Here is a 21,661-nt window from a genome sequence, read left to right as displayed (position 1 = left end):
GAAAAATAGAAGAATTTGTTCAACCTCAAAAATGAGCACTTGATAGGTTTGTTACTTATACTAAAAATCAAAACTCAGAAAAACTAATTGAAAATTTAAATGAAAAAACAATTGAATTTTCACTAAAAGATGATACTTTATTAGGACAAAAAGAAATCTGTCAAGAAGTTTCTAATAATCATAAATCTGATTCACTAAATATTAATATTAACGAAGAAGATAATAATAATTTAGAAAAAGATGAATTAGTTGATCAAGAAGATAAAAATTTTAATGATATTGATGAAACTATTGTTAAAAATATATATGATCCAGCACAATGGGAAAACATAAATACAAATTTAATAGAATTATTAGTTGAAAAAGGTCCAATTAGAGACACTAATTTATGTTTTCCACACAATAAAAATTCTAGACACTTTTCTACTATTCATTACATTCGAAAATTACCAAATGGAGAAAAACATGATAGGAGATGGCTAGTATATTCAAAAGAATTAGATAAAGTATTTTGCTTTTGTTGTAAATTATTTAGTCAAAAATCAACTACAATTCAATTAGCAAACGAAGGATGTCAAGATTGGAAAAATCTTAGTGCCAAACTTAAAAGTCATGAAACAAGCAGTGAACATATTATAAATATGAATATTTGGTTTAATATTGAAATGAGATTACTTAAAAATAAAACTATTGATCAAAATTTACAAGAAAAGATAAACAAGGAAAAAGAGCATTGGAGGAACATATTAGTAAGAATTATTGCTGTAATTAAAAATCTTGCAAAAAATAATTTGGCATTTTGTGGCACAAATGAGAAGATTTATCAAGATAACAATGGAAATTTTTTAAGTTTAATTGAAATGATTGCAGAAGTTGATCCTATGTTGCAAGAACACCTTAAACGTATTCAAAATGGTGAAATTCATAATCATTACCTTGGCTATAACATACAAAATGAGTTAATAAATATATTAGGATTAGAAATAAAAAATATTATAATTAAAAAAATAAAAGAAGCAAAATATTTTTCAGTTATACTTGATTGTACCCCAGATATAAGTCATCAAGAACAAATGTCTCTTATATTAAGATGTGTAGATATTTCAACAAATCCAATCAAAATAGAAGAGTATTTTTTAGAATTTTTAAAAGTGGATGATACATCAGGGAAAGGTCTTTTTGATATACTTATTAGCATAATAAAAAATTTTAAACTTGATATAAATAATATAAGAGGACAAGGATATGATAATGGGTCTAATATGAAAGGTAAATAACAAGGCGTACAAAAGAGATTGTTAGATATAAATTCTAGAGCTTTTTATACACCATGTAGATGTCATAGTCTTAATTTAGTGCTTTGTGACATGGCTAATTCTTGTCCTAGTGCTATAACATTTTTTGGCGTGACACAACATATATACTCATTATTTTCTTCTTCTACAAAAAGATGAAAAATTTTACAAGATCATGTTTCTAATTTAACTCTTAAACCATTGTCACAAACACGTTGGGAAAGTCGTCTTGAAAGTGTTAAAGCAATAAAATATCAAGCTCCACAAATAAGAGATGCTTTATATCAACTAACAGAAGCTAGTGATGATCCTAAAACAAAAAGTGAAGCGATTTCTTTAGCAACATATGAGATTGAAAATTTTAAATTTTTATTATATATGATTATTTGGTATGATATATTGTTTGCAATTAACACTGTTAGTAAATTTTTACAATATAAAGATATGGATATTGCCATTGCATTAGATCAGCTAAAAGGTCTTATTTCATTTTTTAATGGCTATAGAGAAAATGGGTTCACATCTGCTATGATTTATGCTAAAGAGATTGCTAATGAAAAATGTATGACCAAAATTTCGTGAAAAACGTGTAATTAGAAGAAAAAAAAGAATTTGACGAGAATGAAACTAATGAGGTGAGACTTTCACCTAAAGAATATTTTAAAATTAATTATTTCAATTATATAGTTGATCATGCCATTTCTTCACTTCAAATTAGGTTTGAATAGTTTAAGATATATGAAGATAATTTTGATTTTTTGTATGATGTAGAAAAATTAAAATTGCTTGATGATGATTTTCTAAAAGAAAAATGTTTGCATCTTGAAAATTTTTTAAAACATAACATGTTATATGATATTAATGGTTTACATTTATTTTCAGAACTAAAAATTTTAAAAGAAATAATAAATCCTGAATTAAAAACAGCACTTGAGATATTAAACTTTATAAAAAAATTAAATTATTTTACTAATGCATTGATAGCTTATAGAATACCTATTAACAATACCTATTAGTATAGCTTCAGCAGAAAGAAATTTTTCAAAATTAAAATTAATAAAATCTTATTTACGTTCAATAATGTCTACAGAAAAATTAAATAATTTGACAATTTTATCAATTCAAAAAAAATTATTATCAAAACTTGAATATAAAAATTTAATTAATAACTTTCCATCTCAAAATTTAAAAAATTAAATTTTATATAAGAATCTACTTTTTAAAAACTAATATTTAATTTTTTTTTAAAAAAATATTAAAACCCCAAATATTTTTCTCTGCCTAGGGCCTCAAAATTGCTTGAGACGGCCCTGGCCTGCAAATTATGAAATTCTAATGGATATGGAAGTTGTCGTCCACTGTAGTGCCCAGTTTTATCTACAATAGCAGCCATACACATGTGAGTATAAATAGCATTATGCTAAAGAAAGCGGTGCCTCTCACTAATAGGAACAAAATATTTATATTCAAAAAGATTATATTATATTCAAATTATAATATAAAATAAGAACTTTTGTTGGCAAAAATATAATATTTAAAAGACTTAAAATATTTATATATAAAAGTAGAAAGCAGAAACCTTATTATCAATTACCCAAAAAAAAAAAAAAAAAAAACCTTATTATCGGTCCACCGACTCCACCCACCGCCTCAGCTTTTTTCCTTTTCTTTTCTTTTTTTAATTCTAAAATTTAACTTTAATTTGATTTATATATATATATATATATATATATATATTAAAACCCTTAGAATTTTTATTATTAACTTTTTCATTGATTTAAGAACTCTTGGTTATTTAATAAATAGACAAAATTAACTTTATCTAAATTTATTTAAATTTTTTTAAAAAAAATTCTATCTTAACATTCGAAATAATTAAAGGATTGTGATGTAAAATTCTAATAGAAAAACTATTAAAATGCCTTGACGGGAGACTTTTCTGGTGTGTGTGTGTGCGCGCGCGCGCGCGCGCGTAAATAGATAATAATCCTCTCTGATTTAGGAATATTAGATAAATTTGTCTAAACAACGAGTAATCAAATTTGATTATGCATATATTTTTGTTTATACGAGTAGCCAAACTTGATTACCGAATGTTCCTATCGAAAATTTATCCAAGATTTTATATAAGAAAATTAATATATATTATTTCCAAAGCTAAAAAACACAAAACTCTATTGACAAATAACCCAATAATCATAAAAATAACCTAAAAACAGGTTACAAATTTATGTTAAATGTATTATAGTTTTTAGTTAAAAAAAAAAAAAATCGTTTCTTTATCTATGGTATAGTAAAAAATTTAAAATAAATGCATAAAAAAATTTAAACTCGTTAATTTTAATTTATATTTATTAGTTTTTTTTTTATAATCCTTTTTTTAAAATATATTTTGGTAATTTAAAATTGTAAGCAAAAATGTTGTAAAATTTTTTTTTTTTCAACTTTTTAGTTAATTATAATATTATTTATCAATTCAATGTAAAATATTTATGTAGTGTGATATAATGGATATTATATCCAATAGGACTGTTCTTCAAAAAACTATGGTAATAATTTTTTTTTTAATTACGAGTTATTTGTTATATATATAGTTTGAGAGGTTATTTATAAATTGTATGTAATACAATAGTGAAGTTTTGTGATTTTTGCCCATCCAAGTTATATTGTTAGTTTTCATATTTTATTGATTAGAGCATTTTAGTATTGATAGCATAACCAATAGATTTATTTGAAACGAAAAAATCTAAAAAATAAATAAATAAAACACTATTTGACTTCAATTTGAGAGTCTTTTCTTAATGATAGCCCAAACTTTTAGGTAAGAAAAACATAAAGCTTTTAACCTTTGTAATTATAATATTATATTACTATACATAATTTTTTCATATTTTTATTGTAATATTTTTTCATTCAAAAAAAATAAACCAATAAATCTATACACCAAAGACTACAGTAATTTAATGGATTTGTTGCTAAAAACTCCAAAAAGGAAAAAAGTCAATTTCTTCATTAAGTTTGCCTCAACTCATCTTAGACATTCTTATGAAAAATGTCCTTAGGTTTGTTGGTGAAGGAACTTGTCTCTTTCCCTTGTAAATATTATCCAAATTTCGTTCTATATAATGCCATTTACCATTCATGAGAGGGAGAGACAGAGAACCACCACTTTCCCTAAACAAAGTTGAAAAAATAAGCCCCATCTCTACGCTTAAAATTTGGGAAATCAACCCTTCTTCAGAACAGTCTAAATTCAATCCTCAAGGCTTCTATATCAGACAAACTAAAATCAGCAACTCAGCCAGTGTCTAAAACGGGTAACGAAACATCATTTTTATTTCCCTTGTCATACGGTCCTAGATTGTTTTTTGGAGAACTACTATCTTACAATATGATACAGCATGTCAACCGCCTTAAGTACCCCTGATACAGAATTTGAAAGTTCTAAACAAGCTAAAGCCACCTCTAATGGAAAAGGAAAAAACAAACAAAACAAACAAAAAGCCGCATGCAGAAGTCGTGATCTTTACACCACATTCTCTTAGCTTGGACAAGTTGAAAATAAAGATGCAGATCAAGCTTTTCCTTCGTTACCAAATCCTGTATGATCACTGCATTTACCAAAACCAGTGAAACCTACAAACTTCGATAGTCTATTACAGTGACTTCATCTTCTGGGGCATCTAGATCTTGATAACTGTACCACCATGAGAAACAGAGTGTCAAACACACTCCAGAAAGCAAAAATAGCATAATAAACTAAGACCTATACATCACTTACCTTCGCATTCTTCGAGGATCTTGCCTAAAAGCTGGAGGGACAGCAAGAATTGGTGTCGGCCCACCTATATTAGGACCAGACCGCATTTTTCTACCACCACCATCATAGGGGGAAGGCCCCCCCTGGTCCCTTAACATCTGCATTGCAACTTCAGGTGGAGCAGGAACAAAGGGTCCCAAAGGCCTAGAGGTTTTAAAATGTGCAAATGCTACAATTAAACTGTGAACTTAAATAAGCTCAAGATATCAACAGAAAGCATTATTTTCAACAAAAAAAAGGCAAAAAAACACCAACCCTGCACCAGGTACAGGCATCAATACTGGAGGAGGGGCCATATCTGATGCAAAAGGGGGAACACCACCCACACCTTGCCCACCATATACATCATGCATAGATACATCATGATTCCCTCCATCTAAGCCACCAGATTTCAACTGAAGATCACGGGAGGGAGAATTCTCGAGATTAATCATCCTGTCTCCATCATTAATTCTGTCAATCCATTCATGATCTCTCCGGTTGCCACGATCATCTCTCAACCGACCTTCCAAACCTAACCTACGCCTCTGTGGCTTGTCCTTCTGCAAGATCATGAAAGAAACCATCTAGCATATGCAAAGTGATTCAAGAGATAAAGAAACCACATCGTGAATAACAGAAGTATGCTAAGCACAATCCTAGCACCCCAAGAAAAAGTTGAAGCGCAAAAACGATCACATTTGTGAAGTGCAAAATTGACAAAATTCTACAATTACCAAAAGTCTCAAAGGTAACTCATATTCTTGTTCTTTCATTTTAAGCTAGGGATAAAGATATTTTCTATCTTACATGGACTAGGAAGTTGACCTTGGAAGTGGCACATGTCCAACTTTCATACTGTATTTTCATTACCAAACTTCTTTCATGGGTTTGAACAACAATTACCAAACTATAGAATGCCATATTCAATTGACAACTGTACAATCAGACGAAGTGGACATTTAATGTAAATGCAGATGCTCCTCGAGTTAGGAGATAGAGTGAAGTGACAGGATGGGAGGGATTAGTTTTTTAAATAACTATTACAAAGATAATTTCGGGTTATCTATATGCCTTAGCAACTCAACAGACTGGACTAGTAAAGGAATATTACCTGAGGTTGCTGCTGCATGATAGGTGTTCCACCAGGAGCATCAGGATCACTGAAAAGATATCCAGGTAGTTACCAATCAATACAAAATTTATGCTAACAGTTCCATTGAACAAACAAATGTGAAGTTACCTCATGTAGTTATGGAAATAAAGATCTTCACGCACTTTTGAAGTAAGCTCCATCACAAGTTCTGGGTGTTTTAGCTTCAAATGTTTATGCACAAATTCAGCAGCATGGAAAAGTTTTGTACAACCCTTGGCTCCACAACCATACTTCCATCCATACTTTTCATCCCTTATTTTCCTAACATACGGATCTAAACCTTCAACAGCTGCTGCATCTATTTTCTCCTTGGCAGTCATAGCTTCCAAAGGATCCTGACCCCTCAACCTCTCTTGCCAAAATGAATCAAATTTCTTTTCCCACTCAGCCCCAGATTCCTTGGTTTCTCCATGATTCTTTCCATCAGGCCTCACATGTCTAAAACCTTTGGGTTCACTACTTTCAATCATGCCATAGTAATTTACACCATGGACGCGCCAGAGATATGTAAGAAGAGTGTCCAGAAGTTCAATTCCCTCTAGGCCCTTTACAGATGTTAAACCACGTATAATCACAATTGGACCCACAGATCCACCACGAGATTTATCGTTATCCATCTTGCTGTAATCAACGCTACACAAAACATTGTCTTCAATCCCTTTCTCAATGTCAAGTTTGCGTACAAGTGCATGAGCTTGTTCAATATCGGCTTGTATTCGTCTAGGCTCAGAACTGACTGGGTGAACCTTTAGCGCAGATGAAAAATCACTTTCTTCGACTCGACCTTTACCATGCTGCCTTCGTTTGCCACCAATGTCTGCTTCAGCATCAGAGTTTGGCTCACTAGCCTGCCCTGACTTGCTTAAGGATGGTGCAGTGGCACTGGGAGTCCTACATTACAAAATTGTGATTATTTGCATTGCATCAAATTTGAGAGAGAGAAAGACAAGAGAGATAGAGACGATAAAATCCATACAAGTCCAATGTTCCACTCTGCAGGTCAAGTAAAAAATTCTTTGCAACCTGCCGCGCATGCTCATTTCTCCTGTAAAGATCATGCACCAAATGAACAACAATATGTGTTGCAGACTGATTAAATTCTAAAATGAGTTAAGTCATATTATAAAGCTAATGATTTAACACCATATTTAAGTACTAATAATAATGATAATAACAATATAGTCATTGTAACCATGATAATAATAATAATGATTAACAATGAGGAAAACAACAACGATGATGATGTCAAGTTTTATCAATCTTCAAAAATAGAACTCACCTATCAATGACTGCAAGTAAATTTGTCGGATGATATTTATTTTTCAACCTTCATCGACATAGAAGTCAAGATTAGAGAGCTGAAAGAACAAAGAAAAACCCAAGAAGGAAACAACCAAATTAACATAACTAGATGATGTACCATTCCTCATCCTTATGAGCATTGAAGAAAGCACGCTTCTGAGTGGAAATGTACTCTGATCTGTACTCCTGATACCTGTAAAATCATTTGACTTTATCATATCTCAATAATATAATCAATCATGCCAAGCAGAAGTCTATAGATATAATCACTCACTAACTCTCTCTCTCTCTCTCTCTCTCCCTTGTCTGAATATTGAAACATACCTACGCTCGGCTTCTGCAGGTAGTATGTCATCTTCAAGCTCCTGAATGAATTGCTTATAAGACATCAAGCCTTCTCTGAAACAGTTTACGGTTCCATTATATTGATATACCAATCCTCCCTAATAGACTATCACAAAAAGGGCAAGAGGGGGAGGGGGGGGGGGGGGGGGGGGGGGGGGGAATATCTCGAAATCAACTCTTAGCCTTTTTTGTACTTTTCCACAATCATAAGAAAACAACTCAAACAAAACATATATGAGCAAATAAATGATTATTTAAAACTGGTTCTACTCATCATTGCCAAGTGATATATAAAAAAATGGATAAACAAGTTATAAGTTATACAAAAGGTATGCCAATAGGAAACCACACAAGTACACAAGCTGCATATAGAAAAGAAGAACAAACATAAACATGTAAAACAGAGGCAAAATCTAAAGATAGATGAAAAGAACCAGCCCAATTATTTCAAGTCCAACAAAAGAACCTCCTCAAAGAAAAAGGTGGACTCTACATTCCATAAATTTTGCAAACATAAATCTTAGAGCCATAATAAAACTTAAAGGTCTTCCACGATGCTATCACTGTAACAGTAATTCACTACGAAGATGCAGCTGTATAGTATTAGCCTTCATTCGAAAGATTTAAAACATGTTCTCCCATGCACCCAATCTTTACGATTACTATTTCTAGCTGGCATTACAGGTATGATTACTATTTCTAGCTAGCATGAATTTCAATATCTATCACCCTCCAGAAAGGAAATATATATATATATATATAATTAAAAAATAATAATAATAATAACATTTAGCCATCAAAATCTTCAATTTTCATCTCATAATTTGTTAAATGCATTAGACTTTTTTTTCTGCAACCTCAAGCCTCTTGTTACAACTTCACAAAATCCTAAAGACTACAAGATTAGTAATGGCATGCAGATTTCTAATTCTTAACTAAAGTCCACAGATATATCAAGTATCAACATAAAAGGACATGGAGGCACATATATTAAGACAAATTTATGAGATATCACATACAGTATAACACCAAGTAAAGTTATGTATCCTCGCTCCTCCTTGTACTCCCATAATGATGGCAAGTACAATTACTTTTAATGATAGCAAAAATTCAAGAATAGTTAAATGCTAACCTTTGTGCACTCCCTTTGTTGGATGTATCAGCATAACCCCCACGATTTGATTCTAATTCTGCCAACAAATAACTCCAAACGAAGAATACAGACTAAAAACAGAGTCCCAGGCCAGCAAACATAAAAACATATTACATTTACAGAGAACAACAAAGGACAATGTCATATCATGTAGCTCATTGAGGATTGTGCAATCACCATTACAAGCCAATCCACCAAATCCAATAACATAATGAAATTTCAAGCTTCTAGGATGTCATATAAAAAGACAATGATCGGATACAGCAAATATCAGCTGCACTCCCATAACAATAAAAGAGGTGGTAGAAGTCCCACATGCAAACTCCAGCAATCTATGATATGAATATAGCAGCCTCAAAGGAGTTCCAATTGAGCATCAGACTAGTAAATAAATGTTCATAGGAAGTCAAGGTCATAATCATGAGTTCACTCATACAAAATATATCATATAGACTCACCCATGCTCAATAATCCACATGCAAGAAAGTCAAAAAAATCAAAGCATGTAACCAAAAACACAATTTAGATACCTGGAGGTCCATGTTGATAGCCACCAAGTGGACGGTTAATAAAACGACCACTGTGCGACTTCTCATCAGCATAACTAAGCCTTCCCCCCAACCCGCGCTCATATCCACTATTATGGTCGTAGCCAAACCTGCAATACCATCAACAGGATTTTAAACTTCAATCGGAAATTGGATGTCATGTAAAGATATCGGATTCATGTGTAACATACTACCATAAAAACTGAAACACCCAAATAAATAACAACTGAAAAAAAAAAAAAAAACAAAAACAAAAACCAAAAACTTCCAAGAAGCCAGGATTTCCAACATTCTTACAATTATTTCAGACTCTTTTTTTCCTTTATCTTTGTTTCTACGGGAGGCAGGGCACAGGACATCTACATCTATGGAAAGAAGATCAGATAACAGGGTATAGTAAACTCGCACTAGTATTCACTGTTTCTGGAAGAATTGCTAAAATTTCACCATAAAAGTGGTCAAAACTCAAAAGCAAGCAGAATATTCTAAGCTGTTGGATCCTGGAAGTTGTCATGCAAAATCTTATATCAAAGAAGCAACCCACAGCCCCAAATTTCAGCATATTTCCTTTCTACAAATACAGCATATTGAACATTGAAACCCTAACTAAACAGTTATCCCAATATATCCAAATACGAAATGGAAAAAGCCAATGTTAAAAGCTAAACAAATTTCCACTAACAAACCGTTAATAGCTACAGAAAAACTGAATACATAAGAAAAGCAAAATCACTGTCCGACCTATCATCGTGTCCATAACCACCGCGAGGACTACCACGTCTGGACCGCTTGAAATACGATGGAGAATACCGGCGGTCACGATACGGAGGAGAGCTAGGGCTCCGGCGGCGCTTGTATTCCCTATCCCTCATCGGCGGCTGCAGGGGTGAGTTCCGGTCGCCGTAATCGCGGCGGTTCGGGGGACGATCGAAGTCCCTGTTGTCGTCTCTCCTGTCTCCTCTAGGTTCTCTCTCCCTTCTACGCGACAAGGTGTGAGAATGAGGTGGAGGCGCCGGCGGCGGAAGGTCATCGTCTCCGGCAGTTATGGTGGCTCCGGCACTGGAGGCCGGAGGGGATTTGGTGAGAGAATCGGCGGCCGCGTTCATGACTTGCGCCATGGATGCGGGAAAGAGACCAGGAAGGAAAATTTTTCGAACGCTAAAACGAAATGACAATTATATTTCGAATTTTTTTTTTTAACCCAATTAGGATTTTTTATTTTTTTTGTACGGCTTTTTCTTTCCAATAAATAAATAAAAGAAAATTTTGCCTGCTTTTTTTTTTTAATCTTTTTTTTTTATGAATCTGATATTATAAATTGGTTCGATTTTCAATTATTTAAAAAAACAATGAAAACAATTTATGTATTTAGAAAAAAAAAATTTAACTTTATAAATTTCAAATAAAGCAGAATAAATCGTCCACAAGAAAATATAGCAGAATGAAAATTTTGTATTACGTGAATTATATATTAGACTTTATTAATTTAGTTTTTGAAAATTGCAAAAATATTAATTAAAATAAATAAAAAAATAAAAAGCGATGCTAACTCACACGTGCGAGAGTGAGACGAAACGAAACGGTACGATAATTAAGACGCGAGCGAAACTCTTCCACCGTGGCCATACGATTATTTCGCGCCGTCATTTTTTTAAGACGATATTTCCGATACGCTCTTTTTTTTTTTTTTTTTTTTTTTTCTTTCTTTCCTTTCAAAGTTTCGGTCCTCGCTAGTTTTGCTCTTCGGTCCCCGAAAAACTTTGAAAAATCGGATCCCTTTTTCATTTTTTTTCGGGTTTCGCTTCCAATCTTTCTTGATCTCTGCTTTTGTTGTTTGTTTTTGGATGCGAATCTTTTAGCCTGAGACACCGATATTTCGGGAGGTGATAGATATCGACATTCGGAAAATTTCAGGTGAGGCTTGCTGTTTCGCTTGTCAAATGGAAAACCCATTTCTATGTGATAGAAAATGAAATTGAAAATTGGGTTTCAACGAGACGATTGAAAAGTGTGTTTTTTTCTTATTTTATTTTATTCATTTTGTTGGTTAGTTAATTGAGACTAGAACCGTTATGAATTTTTGTTTCTCTGGCCTGTTAGAAAAAGCAGTGATATTGATTGTTTGGAGAGAAAGAAAATAGTAGAATTTTACAAGAAAAGGGAGAAGATGCATTTGTATATTGTGTATTGTTAAGTGTGTTTGGGTAAAGGGCTATCTCTGTTATTAACAGGGTGGTGGATTTTTGGTTTCCTGTGTATATATATGCGGCTTATACATTTTTCTTCAAGTTCTGAATGCAATCCAAATTTCCAGTCTCCTACATTGTTCTCTAAAATGCAACTCAAAAGTTCCACCTGCCAAGTACAGTTTCCAAAATTTATTGTCTTTAACATGATGGTCAAGTTCTTATTATCTTTGTGCTTATGTTTATTTTTTTCTTCGTTATTGCCGTTGATGCTTATTTCTTATCTTTTGTATTTTGGCTACTCAAAACCAGTGTACTAACAGCACATGGTGGGGATTTAGGAGTTTTTTGGATATTTTTCGAGCAATGCAATTCAAGGATAATCAAGTAAGCGGTATATGTCAATGCATAGTTTTTCAAGTGTGCCTTATATGACATATATTATAATAAATCATCTATAATTGAAATACCTCTCATCATTATGACATGATTTCGTATCTTCTTTTTCTTTTTCTCTTTTACATGTGTTTGCATTTTTACGTTTTTGACTGAGCATTCTCATCAGGGTTTGGTGCCTCCTCGTGCTTCTGATCCTGGTTGGGCCCATGGTATTATGGTAAATGGGGGCCGCCAAAAGATTAAATGCAAATACTGCCACAAGGTAATGCTTGGAGGTGGGATTTCTAGACTGAAGCAACATTTAGCAGGAGAAAGGGGGAATGTAGCTCCATGTGAGGAAGTACCTGAAGAAGTAAAAGTGCAGATTCAGCAACATTTAGGCTTTAAAGTATTAGAAAAGCTGAAAAAGCAGAAAGGACTGAAGCATTGCAAGAAGTCTGCATCCTACATGCAATGTAGAGAAGAAGAAGATGACCATGATGATAATGATGATGTCGTCCGAATTCAGAAGACATCTCTCACACAAGGTTCTGGGAAGAGAAGGGGAAAAGAGGTTGTGGAAGGAATTTCCAGTCGAACAAAGAGGCAAAAGAAGCAATGCTTTCCAACAGCTACACCGATTGTCACTCAACCATTGTTTCAGAGTTTTGCTTCTCAAGAGATCATAGATCAAGCTGATATGGCTGTTGCAAGATTTATGTACGAAGCTGGCATACCATTCACTGCTGCAAATTCACATTATTTCCAAGAGATGGCTGATGCAATTGCTACTGTAGGTCCTGGCTATAGGATGCCTTCTTATCATTCTTTGAGGGGCAAATTGTTGAACAGAAGCGTTCAGGATGTTGGTGAATATGGTGAGGAGCTGAGAAAATCTTGGGAGGTGACTGGGTGTTCAGTCATGGTTGATAGGTGGATGGATAAAACTGGCCGTACAGTCATAAACTTTTTTGTTTATTGTCCTAAGGGTACTTTGTTCCTCAAATCTGTCGATGCATCAGACATCTCAAATTGTCCAAATACACTTCTTGATTTATTTGATGGTATTGTTCAAGCAGTTGGGCCTAAGAATATTGTCAATTTTGTCACAGATTCCACACCCAGTTATAAAGCTGCAAGAAAACTCTTAATGGATAAATACAAAACCTTTTTCTGCAGTACATGTGGAATACATTGTATTGACTTAGTGCTTGAGGAAATTGGAAAACTAGATGAAGTAAAAGGGGTTCTGGCAAAGGCAAAAAGGATAACTCAGTTTATCTACAACAACGCATGGCTCCTTAATCTAATAAGGAAAAAAACAGGTGGAAGGGATATAGTCAAACTTGCACCTACAAGGTTCGCTTCCATCTTTCTAACACTGCAAAACATTGTATCTTTGAAGGATCAGCTCCATCAAATATTTACTGGTGCTACTTGGATGCAATCAGCTTTCTCCAAACAAAGGGCTGGACTTGAGGTGTCAGAGATTATTGTGGATGAACATTTTTGGTCACTATGTGATCAAACTGCAAAGGTGACAAAGCCCCTACTTTCTGTTTTACATCTTTTAGACGGTGAGGACAAGCCCTTCATTGGATATATGTATAATGCAATGGAAAAGGCAAAGAAAAGTATCATTGTAGCATTTAACAATAAGGAATCAAAGTACTTGCCTTATTTGAAGGTAATTGATGATATTTGGAAGGCAGAGTTTCATAGCCCACTTCATGCAGCTGCATACTATCTCAACCCATCCATATTTTATAACCCTAGTTTCTCTACCAACAAAGTTATCCAGAAGGGCTTTCTTGATTGTATTGAAACCTTAGAGCCTAACATAACAGCCCAGGTAACAATTACAAGTAACATAAAATTCTATGAGGAAGCTGCGGGGGATTTTGGTCGGCCTGTTGCTTTACGTGGTCGAGAATCATTAGCTCCAGGTTACAATCTTCTCAGTTGTTTTGTCATGGGCTCCAGGTCTATTTCATAATGATTGTTAACTTTGTGCTGTCTTGTTTTCCAGCTACTTGGTGGTCACTTTATGCAGCAGATTACCCTGATCTACAACGATTAGCTGTAAGGATATTAAGTCAAACTTGCAACATAATTCGATGTGATAGGAGCTGGAGCATGTTTGAACGTACACATTCAAAGAAGAAAAACCGGCTGGAGCACCAACGGCTGAATGACCTCTTATTTGTTCACTACAACTTACATCTTCAACAGAGGTAGGTTTTCTTGTCCTCTTAACTTTTGAAAACTAGTGTTTTTACGATGTGAGTTATTTGCTATAAGCATTATCTCTACTTACATTTAAATTGTTGTATTCATGTAGTTTTTCTAATCAATTTAAATACAAGTGAGAAGAGATTACAAAATGCTTTTGTGCTATTATTCTTTATTAGGGTAATTTTTGTTTGATGCACCTCAAATTTCTATTCATGACAGAAATTGATGATTTCTGATCAGAATAATTTTGGACTACAGGATGATAAAAATTGTTTGGTTTTATTACATTTATCTTTTTGTCAATGTCTTGTCAGTACTCCTACTTATATTCAACTAATTTATCATTGGTTAATTAATCGATATACTGTCCTGATAGGGCACCTTTTCTTTAGTTTGTAACCATAAGATGCTGTAAACATGTTCACATCACAGTTTTTCTGCAGAACCAAATTTGCTTACCATATCTTAACCTGGTTTTTCTTATATGGGCAGACGATCTGAAACAAGTAAAACTAGATATTCAAGAGGTATGCTGGATCCCATATGCTTAGAAGCTACAGATGCCAACATGGTAGACTGGTTGGATGACCCAGGAGTTAACGATAATGAAGATCTTAGCTGGATGGATGTAACAATTCCCTGTGAGAAAACTTTGCCAAGTAATAGTGCAAAGAGTACTGATGATTCTAATGACAGTACAGATGACCGGGGTAGCGATGATGCAAGAGGTATGGATGAAAATGATGATTCGTAGTGGTCATATTAGAGTCAATTAGACCACCTAGTCACATTTATTGATAATGCTCATTGTATGAGGTTTGTCTGTTGGTGGTTCTTATTCTCTCTCGCTCTCTCTATTGTACATGCACAGACTAGTTTGCATTGCTGACGTGAGGCATGCATGTAATAAGGATTAATCAGCACTGAATTCCCAGAAAATAGATTTGCAATTTTTTTTTTTTTTTTTTTTAACGAGATAGAATAGAGACAGAAGTGAAATTGTTTAAACTTATACAAGAAATCCCTCATAGGAGAATCCATTTCTGCCAAAGCTGGGGAAATTCTTCTGATTTTCGTGAATTCAACATCTTTGTCTTTCTCATGTTTCTTGTACATATGTAAGTCAATATAGAAATACAAAATAAGCTCCTACATTACCTTTATATATTATTTATAGGGGGAAAAGGAAAAAAAAAAAGTCATAATTAATTAAAACATATCCAGTAGGAAAACTATGAAGGGCGAAGAGAAGAGAGGACTAGGTCTTTGAGAGAGCTGTCTATCTGCATGGCGGCTTTGAACTCATCGAAGGTAACTTTTCCATCGCTGTTTGCATCCATTCTATCAAATATCTCATCCAATTTCCCTGGTTCTGTTATATCCACTGGTAGACAATCATCTGGCAAGGCCTGCATTTCCTCACCATATAAATATAATGTACGTGTAAATATAATATAGAGCCTCAGCTTAGATGGAGTATTACAGTAATTATAAAGGATAAGATTCATTAGTTTACTTACTCTTAGCATGGATGCTACTTCTTCCTTAGTGATGCATCCAGATCTATCTGTATCATACATCTATGTATATATACACATATTCACAAAAGCCAGAAACCAAGAAAATCAGACATGTTAGAGAGGATCTGAGCAATCTCTGATCAAGCAGTGAAACAACTATGATGATTCAGGCTAGTTTGCCTTTTAACTTTTGATGGGTTTTATACTTTGATCATGAAGAAGAAATTATGGCATTTAGAAAATAACAAGAAAGATGGAAAAAAAGAGGACATTCTTTTGAGTTACACCTGAAAGCAGAGGCGGAGAGCATCGTCGCCTTGAGATTTTCTGAGACTCGAAAACCCGCAAAGTAGTTCTCTCATGTCCACAGTTCCATCACGATTGTTGTCGAAAAGGTCAAAGATGCGAGGAGCTAAAGGGATTAAGGATGACATGTTCATTGCTTTCAAAACCTCTTCAAACTCAGATAGAGTTGCATTGTCCCCTTTTGCACATCTGCACTTTCACCAGAATTTAGATGATCATCAACTATTTGGTTTCGAACTAAATTCTTCTTTCATTTGCAATTTCTAATCTTTTTCATATAAAATGCAAGTTTATCTCCTTAATCTAATATCAACATGCTAACTAAAACTGCTTCAACATGAAGAATCTGGAAGATAATTTGAGCTCATAAAACATTACATTATATTTGGGTATTAGTATAAATCTTCTTTACACTAGTCAAGAATTCTATATTTTCAGGAAGAATCCAATGGTGAAGTCTACAATTTTCTAAACAGAAAGCCCGAATTAAAATCTTTTTACGTCTAACATTCAAAAAATAAAAAATAATAAAAATAAAAGCTTTCCAAGAACTCCATACTGAATAGAAAAATGTTGATCGATAATGAGTTTATGATGAGTGGTGACTCACATTTTCTTGAAATGATCCCTGAGATTTTCAATTTCATCTGGTGAGAGGTCATGGGAGCCAAGCAAAGATTTGAGCTTTTTGGTCCTTAAGAAAATGGAGGAGCTCCAAACACTAGCGATGGCAGCTGCTCGGAGTTTGCGGCGAGCATTGAAACTCTGCAGCCTGGAAACGATCTCGGCGTCCATTTGATCCTCCTTAGCTGAATCACCTCTCACCCATGGATGATCTAGAAGCTGCTCCACTCAAACATATACAATCATTTGTAAGTTTCATTTTCCTCACTTCCTTTAACTATCTCCCAGCTATTCAAATTCACTCAGAAAAATAAATAAATAAATCCCAGCTATGCAATTCAGTGTAGTTTATTACACTTTTTTTGTTTAATTCTTTGATATTTCATATGACTAAATTTATTTATCAAATTTTTCTTACCAATTAGTGATAAGAGAATTCAAGTTGTTGAAAAATAAATAAGACCAAACTGTAAAAACGGTGGGACTAAATGGAGACATAGAAGAGAGAAAAAATGACACAATATCTTTTGTTGTGTAATTTGATTGCCTAGGTCAGACTAAGGTGTGACTTGAATTTATTTAATTTTCCAACTATTTCAATAAATAAATAAAAAATATTCAATGTACTAGAAATAATTCAAATTGTAAAAATTTATTGAAACATCTCCAAATTGCACTACTTGAATAAAAAAAAAACAATACATTTCGTATTATACAAAATTTATTATATTGGTGATTTTGAACTTCTACAGAACTTGCAGAGAACAGTCCTATTGACTAACGTATTGACTTAGTTACAGTAACTTCCTCGAATTTTAAAACAAGTTACAATAATAAATTCTAGCTAGTTTGCCATAAGATTCCTTAAGGCAATTCCTCTATGAATTTTATTTTTTAAAAAATAAATAAATAAAAAGATTCCTCAACTAGGGATGGGATATATTTACACAGATAGATACAAAATAAAATATATATATATATATATATATATATATATGCAGGGAAATTAAAGGGCATTTTACATGTAGCTAACCTCTAAAGCACTAGGCCTCCATTGAGGGTCAACAGTCAAGAGGCTTTTGATCAATTGTTTTGCTGATGAAGAAATGTTTTTCCAAGTTTTCTCATAAAAACTGAATTCTCCCTGAAAAATAACCAAATGAGTTTATTTGAAGAGAATATATATTTTTGCCAAAAAAAAAAATGCAAATTAAGCATGTATGACTTACAGCCATTATCATTTGTTGCTTTTGCCGATTTGACTGAGCAATGAAAGGTGGATACCTAAAATTAAAATGTATGAAAATAATAATTATGTCAAATTCTGAAATTGTAGAATTTGGAATTCTATACAATTACCATTTCAATTTTAAAAAAAAAAAAAAAAAGATTTGGCAGGAATTCAAATTATATATTTAACATTGAGAAATATTCAACAACTTTCTATTTGGTGGCTTCAAAAGTTAAACAAACAAAAGGAATTTCAGAATCTAACAAACACATGGGAATTGGAATATCAAGGAAATAAAGATGCCAAAGTTTGAAAATCTGTTTAATTGCTAAGAATACAGGAGAAAAATTTTCCTTTTTTTTTTTTTTTTTTTTTTCTTTTGCAAGAGTTTTTTGGTTTTACGCCATGCAACAAAATCACTGAAACAAGAAAATATTGCTCTTATATATGTTAGTATTGTAATTATAATCACAATGCTAGAGTACTACTAGGTTAATTATTTCATATAGACTAAGCATATATAGAGAAATAATATTCAAAATCAAAACTTTAGCAGGCATAAAAAGGAAATAATATGCTGCTTGTTTGGCAAAAAAGAAAAATCCAAGCACTATCCTAGAAAAGTTTAGCAAAACATACCCAGAAAGAAGGATATACAAAATAACACCAAGAGACCACATATCACTCTTGCAAGTAATATTTCCCTGAGAAAGAGCCTCAGGAGAGACATAATCAATGGAACCAAACAATCCAACAACAGGGTCAGTGAATTCCTCCACAGAACTCAATCCAAAATCCATGATCTTCAATGGAGAATCCTTATTGGTGTTCAAGAAAAGGCAGTTTTCAGGCTTCAAATCCCTGTGGACAATATTAGCCTTGTGAAGAGCTCCTAATCCTTTGGCAATCTGCCGGACAACAGTGGCGGCTTCGACCTCATTGTACTTTTCTTGTGCAACAATCCTATCAAACAGTTCACCACCAGAACAGAGCTCCAACACCAGGTGGACCCCATTTGAATCCTCAAATACATCATAGAGGTCAATCACATTCTCATGGGGTGAAACATTTTCTACTATCTTCCTCATCACCAAGATCTCATTGGTTAATAAAGCATCTGATACCGAGACTTGTTTCCTCAATGGAAATCCCATTGAACCCATGTTTGTTTTCTCGGAAAATCCGCGAGAATTAGATGGAGGAAAATTTGTCGATGAAGGTCCTAGCCTTTTCAGAGTTTTGATTGCTACATGGGAATTGATGTTGTTGTCGCTATTGTTGTTATTCCCTGCTGATGATGATGATGATGATTTTCTTATCCCTCTTCTTACAACTGAGAATCCTCCTCTGCCTAAAACCTCTGAGATTTCATATTCATCTGTGAGTCTTCTTTTTTCCTGTCCCATGTTTGGAAGCCTAGAAAACCCAAGAGAGAAAATTATTGAAATAATTTTTTGTTTTTGTTTTGGAAAGAAAGTCACATGGAGGAAAAATATATATATATTAAGAAAGAAGAGGACAGGTAAAGGTCATATAAATGATACGGAGGATTGACATCAGCTTTTTGTTTTGGAATTGGAGATTAATTAGTTTTTATGGAATAAAATATGAATGGAAATTCAAATGGAAGCCAGAGAATAAGATGAAGGGAATAAGAGCTGAGGAAGAAGGAAACAGAGACAGAGTCAACTTAATCATGTTAAACAAACTTTGTTTCATTTTTATATTAAATTAATTCTGTATGTAATATTATGCATGGCTTTATATGTATGCATAACATACATATAGGGAGTGTTTTACAAGCCAAATAATTTTTTTTCCACAAATTATTCTAGTCCTAGCTTGAAAGTTTACATGTAACGGTGGATAAACAACAAAAAGTAAAATACTTAATTATGCATATATTATTAAGACCATAATTTATACATTGTTAGATCCAAGCATCTTTGTTTGAAGATCTAAGTTGATGTGTTAAGTAGTGCTATAAAAACCAGTTTGTTTATTAAATTCATTTACCTAATAATGTGTTATCATATTGTTGGTTGAAAAATGAAATATTAGAAATAAAATAAAATCTCAATACAAGTAAATAAAATATTATCATATTATTTAGTATAAAAATTTGGTAACAGTATGATGTTTCTAACTTTCTATTATTGTTCATATATATAGATTTATAAAACCCTCTCTAACATACATCTATGTCTTTCTTTTTCTTTTTTCTTTTTTTTTTCTTTTTTTCTTGTTTTCCAGTGGGCTGTGAGTGTTGGATGTATTTGTTTACATACCAAGATGATGAACTATAACACATGGTTAATTTTTATTTTTATTTTTAAATTAAACGTCCCTTATTTAACTATAATGTCATAGGTAGAGTGAAAATCATGTTCATAGTGGGTTTTGTAATGGAAAATTAAGTTCTAAATTATTCATTGATAGAGCGGGTGCAAAAATCCTTCTTCTTAATTTATCAAAAAAAATTCAAAAAGACAAAAAATCTAAAGTACTCAGCAGAAGGAGGAAAATAAAAATAATTTATAAAATATTGTGATTTAAATTCCAAGATGATCTGTGGGTCTAACTTTATAAAGCTCAATGGGCTTGTAAAGCTCCAAGAAGACAGTTTGAGCTTACAAGGCCATGTTTGTGATCCGTTTCTTGCGAGCCCATTTACTAACTGGCTGTGTTTTTTTTTTTTTTTTTTTTTTTTTTTTTTTAACAATTTATCTAAATTACAATCTATTTAAAATTTTTTCTTTTTTACAATTTGAATTTATATTCTCGTGAATATAAATAAAAGTGTTCATTTACTATCTGGCTGTGTTGCTCACATCTATTTCACACCTTTTAGAAATCCCTTACCTTAGACCATAATTTAGGCACTGTTAGATGTAGTTATTTAAAGACCCATATGATCTATCAAAGTAACCCTGCAAACACCAAATTGTTTATTGAGTACATTTGCTAGATGATATAATACAGGATGAGTCAAATCATTGTTGGTTGGAAAATGAATAAAAATTAAATATTGAAAAAGTTAATCCCAATAAAGCTGATATTTGACTGTTATCACCTTATTTGGTATGTAAATTTTGAAAACAAATTTGGTGTCTCTTGTATAATTGTTTATCATACTATGAATTGGTTCATAAAACCCTCACTAACAAGCATAAATAACTTGTTTCAGGTGGGCCGCATCTGGGCTTAAATGGGCCTGAATGTAGTGGCTAATTTGCTTGTGGGCTTGATTATTGAACTATGTGGATATAATAAATTAAAATAAGAATAATAAAAGTGTAATTCTGCAAACCAATTTTTTTTTTTTTTTTTTTTTGATAATTAAGTTTCTTCAAACAATAGATATTTATTTTGATCATGGACAACCAAATCGTCCTATGAAGATGTTCTTAAATTAATGAAGCATTGAAAAAGTAAGCTTTCATCAATTTATTCCGGTTCTTAAGTTGAATTAGGAAGGTGATGATCTGTGACTTATATTCTAAGAAATATAAATGTAGAAATAATATTGACAAAATTTATCTTTAAAGGACAATTTTAGCTTTGGTATTCGATTTCAGAATCA

The 21,661-nt window shown here is 32.7% G+C and overlaps 3 protein-coding genes across 7 annotated transcripts; 1 reads left to right on the top strand and 2 right to left on the bottom strand.

Moving 5' to 3' along the window:
- Positions 1 to 4,600: 4,600 nt before the first annotated feature.
- LOC107412881 (serrate RNA effector molecule) lies at positions 4,601 to 10,799 on the bottom strand. Of its 2 annotated transcripts, none has more exons than XM_048470233.2 (12): positions 10,340 to 10,799; positions 9,581 to 9,708; positions 9,030 to 9,087; positions 7,877 to 7,951; positions 7,671 to 7,745; positions 7,530 to 7,577; positions 7,227 to 7,295; positions 6,338 to 7,141; positions 6,209 to 6,257; positions 5,371 to 5,681; positions 5,077 to 5,259; positions 4,601 to 4,992 (listed from the first exon to the last, which is right to left on the bottom strand). In XM_048470233.2, exons 1-12 carry the CDS (start codon positions 10,714 to 10,716, stop codon positions 4,932 to 4,934), a joined length of 2,238 nt encoding a protein of 745 aa, XP_048326190.2. In that variant the 5' UTR covers positions 10,717 to 10,799; the 3' UTR covers positions 4,601 to 4,931. The 2 variants fall into 2 exon arrangements, with proteins under 2 accessions (XP_048326190.2, XP_015876193.2); XM_016020707.4 differs by having other exon boundaries at positions 5,371 to 5,657; positions 10,340 to 10,796.
- A 479-nt stretch (positions 10,800 to 11,278) lies between these two features.
- LOC107412863 (uncharacterized) lies at positions 11,279 to 15,760 on the top strand. Of its 4 annotated transcripts, XM_025072223.3 has the most exons (7): positions 11,279 to 11,512; positions 12,097 to 12,171; positions 12,350 to 14,108; positions 14,192 to 14,396; positions 14,890 to 15,125; positions 15,429 to 15,515; positions 15,622 to 15,745. In XM_025072223.3, the coding sequence occupies exons 2-7, from the start codon at positions 12,151 to 12,153 to the stop codon at positions 15,633 to 15,635; spliced, it is 2,322 nt and encodes a 773-aa protein (XP_024927991.3). In that variant the 5' UTR covers positions 11,279 to 11,512; positions 12,097 to 12,150; the 3' UTR covers positions 15,636 to 15,745. The 4 variants fall into 4 exon arrangements, with proteins under 4 accessions (XP_024927991.3, XP_048326187.2, XP_024927992.3 ...); XM_048470230.2 differs by lacking the exons at positions 11,279 to 11,512; positions 15,429 to 15,515 and adding an exon at positions 11,538 to 11,960 and having other exon boundaries at positions 15,625 to 15,760; XM_025072224.3 differs by lacking the exons at positions 11,279 to 11,512; positions 15,429 to 15,515 and adding an exon at positions 11,538 to 11,960 and having other exon boundaries at positions 15,622 to 15,757.
- Positions 15,630 to 19,660, bottom strand: LOC107412864 (calcium and calcium/calmodulin-dependent serine/threonine-protein kinase). The gene is made up of 7 exons (XM_048470243.2): positions 18,718 to 19,660; positions 18,077 to 18,131; positions 17,881 to 17,991; positions 16,834 to 17,066; positions 16,205 to 16,412; positions 15,918 to 15,977; positions 15,630 to 15,806 (listed from the first exon to the last, which is right to left on the bottom strand). Exons 1-7 carry the CDS (start codon positions 19,482 to 19,484, stop codon positions 15,630 to 15,632), a joined length of 1,611 nt encoding a protein of 536 aa, XP_048326200.1. The 5' UTR covers positions 19,485 to 19,660.
- Positions 19,661 to 21,661: the final 2,001 nt, after the last annotated feature.

The sequence above is a fragment of the Ziziphus jujuba genome, chromosome 8 (genome assembly GCF_031755915.1).
Source record: "Ziziphus jujuba cultivar Dongzao chromosome 8, ASM3175591v1".
NCBI classification, from domain to species: domain Eukaryota; kingdom Viridiplantae; phylum Streptophyta; class Magnoliopsida; order Rosales; family Rhamnaceae; genus Ziziphus; species Ziziphus jujuba.
The sequence above is the reverse complement of the archived record's forward strand: the minus strand, read 5'-3'. Positions and strand labels throughout refer to the sequence as shown.